The 7500-nt window shown below is 54.2% G+C and overlaps 3 protein-coding genes across 5 annotated transcripts in view; 1 reads left to right on the top strand and 2 right to left on the bottom strand.

The window, feature by feature from the left end:
* The window catches only part of LOC126579644 (uncharacterized), a 6268-nt gene extending 4318 nt beyond the window's left edge, over positions 1–1950 (bottom strand). For both annotated transcript variants that reach the window (XM_050243136.1, XM_050243137.1), the window contains exons 1-2: positions 195–1950; positions 1–98 (exon numbers count right to left, since the gene is read on the bottom strand). The exon at positions 1–98 is cut by the window's left edge and continues 1112 nt beyond it. In XM_050243136.1, coding sequence (XP_050099093.1) covers positions 1–98; positions 195–1940 — 1844 coding nt within the window. In that variant the 5' untranslated portion in view covers positions 1941–1950. The remainder of the gene's footprint in view (positions 99–194) is intronic.
* A 2373-nt stretch (positions 1951–4323) lies between these two features.
* Positions 4324–6739, bottom strand: LOC126579643 (complex I assembly factor ACAD9, mitochondrial). Its single transcript, XM_050243135.1, has 4 exons — positions 6684–6739; positions 5488–6596; positions 5076–5400; positions 4324–4982 (listed from the first exon to the last, which is right to left on the bottom strand). Exons 2-4 carry the CDS (start codon positions 6531–6533, stop codon positions 4458–4460), a joined length of 1896 nt encoding a protein of 631 aa, XP_050099092.1. The 5' UTR covers positions 6534–6596; positions 6684–6739; the 3' UTR covers positions 4324–4457.
* Positions 6740–6780: 41 nt separating this feature from the next.
* LOC126579642 (protein-L-isoaspartate(D-aspartate) O-methyltransferase) overlaps positions 6781–7500 on the top strand; it is a 1646-nt gene continuing 926 nt past the window's right edge. The window contains exons 1-4 of one of the 2 annotated variants that reach the window (XM_050243134.1): positions 6781–6804; positions 6882–6960; positions 7026–7168; positions 7252–7489. In XM_050243134.1, the coding sequence (XP_050099091.1) occupies positions 6906–6960; positions 7026–7168; positions 7252–7489 (436 nt within the window). In that variant the 5' untranslated portion in view covers positions 6781–6804; positions 6882–6905. The other variant, XM_050243133.1, reaches the window with a different exon arrangement.

Here is a 7500-nt window from a genome sequence, read left to right as displayed (position 1 = left end):
TCGGCTAGCTTCATCGCTTGGTAGTCTTGGCGGAACCACTGCGAAAACCGTGATTCTCCCATGCCACCACTGTCCTTCTCCACCGGCTCGTTGCCACTCTGGAAAAGAGAGAAAGAAAGAGAGAAAGAGAGAAAAGATGAGATAAAGACGCTTGGACCGTTCTAGGAGTACTACCGGCACAGCCATATACTTACGTAAAGGAAATCGCTGTCGATCTTCAGGATATCCTCGATGTTGAAATCATCGGATGATTGTTTCAGCGTGGCCTCGCTATCGTTTCCACCATCTCCACCTCCACCAGTACCTGCGCCAGCACCTTTACTTGTTGTTGCAACTGCTGCTACAACTACTTTAGCACTGTTGTTGCTGGAACCGTCACCGGAGGTACGGTCGCGTACCAGGCCTCGCCGGCCAGCTTTCGTCGGAGGATCGTCGCTAGTGGCCTCGTTAGCAGCATCCATCGCCAAGCTCGACGTCCTTTCACCGGTAACATCGTTGTTACGGTTCCGCTTGTCGCTAGCACCTTCCTCTTCCACGCGATTTCCACGTCCGGCCGTCTGGCTCTTGTGGTTCTGGTCTTGTTCTCGAGTCGCTGCAGCCGACGGTTCCTGTCCAGCGCTGTCCGGTTCCTCGGGCGACGGCTCGTCAAAGCCGCGCAGCTCGATCGTATCGTGCTGTGAGGTCGGTTCGCTGAACCACTCCGGCTCCTCGTCGCGGCCGCCATCGTGATTGTTGTACTTGCGCCGGTCGCCATACGAGGATCCGTAATGGTGATGGTTGTTGCTATAGCTGTTGTAGCCATAGTAGCCTCCTCCTCCTCCTTCGCCACGGTGATGATGTCCATCGTTGCTGGAATAGTTGCTGTTGCGGGACTGCTTGCCGTACCCGCGCATTGGCTGAGCATTTTCCTTCTCCGCCCCACGATCATAGTCACGGTTGTTGGTGGCCGAGCGACGATCGTACCGATCCTCACCCCGCTCTATTATATCCTTGCCACCACCGCCACGTTCCATTCGCTCCATTCGCTCCAAGCGCTCCATGCGCATCGCATCCTTGCCACCGTCATGGGCTCGAGATCCGCCTCCTCCCTCCTTGCCCGGTCCGTCACGATCGCGCTCACGGTAGGCGTTATTGGCAGTCCCGTTGGTGGTGGTGGTGGTGTTGCTGCTGCTGCTGCTGCTACTATTGTTGTTGTTGTTGTTGTTGTTGTTACCACCGGTGCCGGTGGTACGATACTCGGCCGCATCAAGGAGCTCCTTGTCTGGCCGGTAGTCCCAGGAGACGTCACGCGACAGGATGCGCCCGCTGCCTATGCGACGCTCCCGGCCTCCACCGAGCAGATCGCGATCCGTCCTAAGCAGGCTACCGGACAGCCCAAGCGTACCACCGCCAGCCGAGGATGGTGCCGATGGCATCTGGCAGCCCATGTTGAAGGAACGCCGCTGCGGTGACAGCACGATGCCTTCCTCCTTTCGCAACCGTTCCTTCGGATCACCGCCACCCGACCGTCGCATCTCGCCGCGTACCATCATACCAATGCCGCCACCACCGCCACCAGACAGGTGCCCACCGCCGTTCGATCGTTCTTTATCGCTAGCAATACCGCCGGGGCCTCCATTACCACCGCCACCACTACCCGGCGCGTTGTAGGAAAGACGGTTGCGGCCGTACCCGGTAGGAACCGGTGCGTCGTCGTCGTACGGCGTTTCCGAACGGCGCACCAGCATCGAGATCATCTTGAGGTGCTTCTCCGAGCGCGAGTCATCGATGCAGGCCGGCTTTCGGCGCGATAGCTCCACTTCGCGCAACGCCAACAGCTGGTTCACCGAGTAACGTGTTCTCGGCGTCGGCGTCAGCGTCGACTGCATCCCACCAGTCGCCGTTCGTTCGGTGGAGCTGCCTGCTGCGCTGTCCGAGGATGCCCCGGACCCTACCTCCATCGGTACAGCAGCTTCTCCTCCTCCTCCTCCTCCTCCTCCTCCTCCACCGCCACCACCGCCGCTGTTATGATGCTGCTCTTCTTCCGTTTTGTCGCGCAGTTTGTCCAGCCCATTCGATGACATCATGCCCGGTGGTGATGGTTTCGCCACTAGTATCGTTACGGAGCGTTCGTCAGCCTCAGCACCGGTACTGTCACGGTCAGCACCGCCACCAGGGTTTGCTACATTCGAAGACAAACCTGGCTCCGATTCCTGAGGCTCCAGGTGGTCAGACTGTCCCGCGGAGCTCGACATGGCGCCGGGCTCCCTCTTGCACAGTGCACCCGGTGGCCACTTCCGCCCGTGCGATTGATGGGGAGGGCGGCAGCAGCACAAATGCTCTACGTGTTGCTGGTTAGTCACCGGATCCTAGCTTTGTGCAGTACTGTGTGCAGATGATAGATAGCTGTTGCGCTGCGCTGATTGGTACTGTTCGAAAACTCTTTGCTTTTCTTCCCCCTCCCGGTCCAAACCGACGATTAGACGAACGGAACCGTACCGAATAGCTCAACCCCCCCTAACACGTAGAGTCACACCGCTAGCTACACAATTGCCACAACTGGTAATCGTTCAATTGTTCACGGAGAAAGTTAGGACGCTACGTCCACCCTCGTCTATTACCTGCTCCCGTGCCCCACCACTCTAGAGACGATGATGACGCGCACGGTTCGCACAACTGCTGCTGCTGCTGCTGCTGCTGCTGGTGTTGCTGCTGCGTAGCAAGCAGCTTCTTTTCCGAAAAATTCTATTAACGCGTCCGCCGGAGAGGCACCGATGCAAGCAGCCGATCACAATGCGCTGCTTTATTTGCTCTTCGAAGCGACTTCGAAATGGCTAGAAGTCTCTTGTTCTCCAGTTTTTGTCTTCGCCACGGAAAGAATCGAAATCTCCACGTACCAGCACGCGCACAGACACACGCGCGCACCCCTTCCGCACACACACACACACACACACACACACACACTCGTATATACACACGCACAAGCACACACACACGCGCGCGCACTCACGTATGTACGCACAGCCTACTTCTTTTCCGTTTTGCTTCTTTTTTTTTCTTCTTCTTTTTCTTCTCGTATGTTGGTCCTCTTTCGGAACGAGACAAAGCCCCGATCGGCCCCGCAACGCTTGCAAATTGGTGTATGCGTGCTTATGTGTGGTCGCCACCCGGAGACACGGTATCCAGCAACACTACTCGACGACGACGATTTATCACAGACCAATGTTGGGACGTTTCATCGCAATGTTCCAGTGTTCGAACGCAACACTAACGGCAAACGAAAACGGCCCTACCAGCTGAAGCACTACGGCAGCTCCGCGATGCGATCTTCAGGCGAGGACCAAAACCTTGGACCACCCCGACCGACGACCGATGTTAGCGTTAACGCTTCGGATCAGCCCGTCGTCCACCGAGATGAGGCCGCTTCGGCTGCTCGTCAAGCGCTGAAAATCCACATTCAGTTGTCTCCGTAACCACCGGCCAAAGAAAATTGCATTTTCACCACCTAAACTTCACCAATCTGTAGCACTCCGCCAGTCCGAGTCCGATCTCGATCACAAATGAAAGCCAGCCATTTCGATGGAGAGCCCATATGACAGCTGAACGGTTGGGCGTTTTGCAGCCGAACTCCTGAGGGATCCTTGGTTATGGTAGTGGGTTCGAAACTGCACGTCCAGCCCGGCTGTGTCGCCGGTTAAATTATAGATGGTCTGGCCGAATGCGTGCAATCCAACCAGGCAGGGCCGAACGAAGCGTAAATTTCGTATAAATACAGCGAAAACGTAAGCGCCAGGCCCGCACGGTACGGCCACGACGCAGCAAGCGTAACTCCTCACTGCCATCCACTGTCTATAGTGAGTCGGCCAGCTCTAAAGGTGAGCAAAGCTGGCTCACTATCGAAATTGGCAGATAATGTGGCCAAGCCCTAACATACTTTGTCACATCGTTTTCACTTGAAAATGTTTACGTCGCCAGGTTGAAATTTGTAAGCCGCGGGGTTGCACTGGTAAATGTTATCGCCTTTCGCGATAACTACGATACATTTGCAAAATTAGGATACATTTGCAGGAGAAAAGGATACGACGCTCAAAATAAACACACGCCCTATAGATACCATTGAAACGAACACATAGCACCCACAAGTGTATTGTTCACAAAACTTGCTGTGCAAAATTTAAAAAAAGTACAATAGGACGTTATAAAGGGCACGCAATATGTTTTCAGAACGGATGAAATATGCTAACAAAATATATGTAATGATATATGCAAACAGAACACCAGCAACAGACGATCGATCGATGATGCAGTAGCTTAAACAATAGCAAATGATTTATCATCTTTTTTTAATATTTTTTATTTTGCTTTATTGGATTTCAGTCGTACAGGGTTTTGTGCTGTTCGGGAAAACCAACAAAACTAACAAAAGGTACTGCGGAAAGGAACGAACCAGCAACAGCTGAAACAGCTGCCTCAAAGAGCTAGAAGTTCCTTGTGATCGGATGCTGGTAGAAGTAGGCCTTCTCACGGAACAGGTTCCGTGCTACGATATTGTAGTTGTCGTCGTTGGTGATGAAGGGACCCTTCTCCAGGTCCAACGCCAGCAGGCGCACCTTCTCGCTCATCTCCATGCCGAACATGTTCGCCAGGTGGATCTCTTGATCGGCATGCCGTAGCCCGATACAGTAGGAGCGAGAGGCCCTCGAAGCGCTAGCGATCATCGCATAGATCATGGTAGCGATGTTGGCCAACCGGGCCAACTCGACGTGCCGGTCGATGACCTCAGCGCCGTGCCGCGACAGTACGCACTCGGTCGCGAGCTTCAGCCGCACGATCGAGTACTCGATCCAGTGTGCCGCAGGATCGAGCGATGGGTGAAAGAATTGCTGTAGGTCGGCGAACTTCTTCGGGTTGGCAATCGAAGTTTTCTCAAACAGCTTTGATAGCACATGGGACGGGTTCATGGCTGGGTTGCGGTCCTTCTTGATCACCTCGTACGTTTGCATCTAGTGTAGGTGTGAAGGAGGAATCATGAATCATGAAAACTGTACAGGCCAAAATTACAACCAGGCCGCGAAGGCTTGGGACGGTCAGCTTACCCCCGCATACTGAAGCCCGGCGAGTGCGATAAAGAATTTAACCGAGTCCAGCGACTCGATGCCAACGTACAGCTTCAGCGCTTCGCTGAGCAACGCGTCGAACGAACTGTCCGAGGCCATGGCATGTGGGCCGAGCAGCTTCAGTGGTAGTGTGGCAAACTGCACCAATTGTTCCGCCGAGAAGATCTTCGTGATTGCCGCCTCTACGTCCACGTCCTGGTTCTCGAAATCATCCATTAGGCTAGTTGTCATGTAGATGAGGCTCTCTGCAGCATAGATCGTGCAAGCCATTCGCGCCAACTGCTCACGAACCACCTCAATATCTCTGAAAAAATATAAAAGATGAAAGCAGAATGGCAGTGTCACTAATTGTTCTGATTGAGCTGTACCGGTCGTTGGGACCAACGGTTACTTTATGTCACCGCTCGTTGTTTGCGTGTTAATGCAGAAGCTGGTTAGCGCGTTCAAGATCCGCTTCAGCAGCGTCACCTGCACCACACTGGACTGGACACGGACGGAGGAGAGGAATTGTGTCAACACTTGAGTGCCTCCGCTCTCCGAGCCGATGACACTGTCTTCCGGTACCTCCACCTGCCTGAAATGCACGGTCACGAGCTCGATGCCCTGCAGCCCGATCTGTACGTCGGAGATCTCAACGCCCGGTGCACGTGCGTCGACCAAAAAGGTAGCCATCGCGTTGTCCGCAGCATTCATCTTCTCAACGGTCTTGGTCGATGCAACCACCGCCAGCAGGTGTGGCGTGGTGCCGTGGCGGAGCAGCACCTTCGAACCGTTGAGCAACCATTTTCGACTGGCAAAATCCCGCTCGGCTACCGTGCTAAACATGGTGTCACGAGAGCAGGCTGTCTCGAATAGTGCGGCGGCACCAATCAGCTCTCCACTGCACAGCCGCCGCAGCAACGTGTCTTTAACCGTGTCGTTGCCGTGGCGTGTAATCAGCTGCACAATCGCATTGTGTTCCAGGGCCAACAGTGCCTTGCCGTGATCGTCCGCCAATAGCTCGCTCACGTAGGCGTACTCGGTTTCTGTGAACTGCCGGCCACCATGTGCCAACGGTCCCTGCAGACCGAACAAACCGATGGAACTGGCGCCTGGTTTCGTTTCATTTGTGGCGAGCATCTCGCTGATCGTGGTTCGGTCTTTCTCTACTCGGGCCTGCTCTTCCCGATCCAACGATTCAGGAAACGTAAGCAGCTCCTGGTCGACCACACCGAGAAACAGTGACTTCACAAACGGTTTCCGCTGGGCGCTGCGCTGGTGGATCGGCTTCGACAAGACGGTCACATCGTCAGGGACCGAGTCCGTTGCCGCCGCGGTCTGCTGCTGCTGCTGCCGGGAATGTTGTTGTGAGGGAACGGTCGAGTAACAACATTGCCGCACGATGCCTAGCCGGTTCACTAAGCGGCGCCCGATCGGATTGCACACTCTCTGCAGCATCTCTCCTGTTTTGCTGTTCAGTCGGCACCAGACACCGAAGCGGACAGCTGTGGATGTGATTATCTGTAGTAGCAAAAAAAAAACAGGTAAAATCTTCGGATGCTGATTTTATGGGACGGATTAGGAATATTTCCTAATCAGCTCTCCTACCTGCCGCTCTTAAATAACACAGCACGGGCATGTGGGGGAAAACTGCAGCTGATTTTGTGATGTTTGGATGACAGTGCCTTACGTCAGCTGTCAAAATTCGCCCGTCGGTCGTGGAGTGCAGGTGAGTTTACCTTTTGCATAATTAATCCTTGCGCGCTGCAGTTATTACGGAAAGGAGTCTACTGATATCCATTTCAGCTTTATAATCGAGCGTCGGTCGCAATGGCTTGGAGATCGAAAGGGTTAAACAATGCGGACCTGGTGCGACAACTGCGAGGTGCGATTGTGTATGGGGAAGTCAGTACGGCAGTCGGTTGTTTTCATAATTCTGATTCATTGTAGAGTTTAAAATCATCAAAAGCGACGCAGTAGCCAAAACGATGACTGCTACCGATCGGCGACACTATATGCCATCCAACCTGAACCCGTACGTCGACACTCCGCAGAGGATCGGCTACGGAGCAACCATCAGCGCACCGCATATGGTAGGAGCGAAGGAGGAAGTTTCGCCTTCGGTAACACCTTCACTATCAAACGCCTTAATCATTCAATGTTGTTTGGCCGATAGCATGCCTATGCCCTGGAACTATTAGAGAGCTACCTGAAGCCGGACAGCCGGGTACTGGATGTAGGTTCCGGATCGGGCTATCTCACCTCTTGCTTTGCGCGCTACATTCACGATCAACCGAATGCGACGGGGTTCGTCGTTGGTATCGAGCACCATCCCCAGCTGGTGGAGCAGGGCCGCAAGAACATCGGCGAGGATGATCAAACGCTGATCGATACGGGAAAAGTTATACTGATCGGTGAGCGACGG

Source organism: Anopheles aquasalis, chromosome Y, assembly GCF_943734665.1.
Source record: "Anopheles aquasalis chromosome Y, idAnoAquaMG_Q_19, whole genome shotgun sequence".
Lineage (NCBI taxonomy): Eukaryota > Metazoa > Arthropoda > Insecta > Diptera > Culicidae > Anopheles > Anopheles aquasalis.
The sequence above is the reverse complement of the archived record's forward strand: the minus strand, read 5'-3'. Positions and strand labels throughout refer to the sequence as shown.

Bases quoted from the DNA above. Each gene is read 5' to 3' on its own strand.
- LOC126579643 (XM_050243135.1), bottom strand. From the start codon at position 6,533: ATGCTGCAGAGAGTGTGCAATCCGATCGGGCGCCGCTTAGTGAACCGG. The intron at 5,401-5,487 runs GTAACCGTTGGT...ATATTTTTTCAG, and splicing joins ACAACGAGCGGTGACATAAA to AGATATTGAGGTGGTTCGTG. The intron at 4,983-5,075 runs GTAAGCTGACCG...CACCTACACTAG, and splicing joins CCGGGCTTCAGTATGCGGGG to ATGCAAACGTACGAGGTGAT.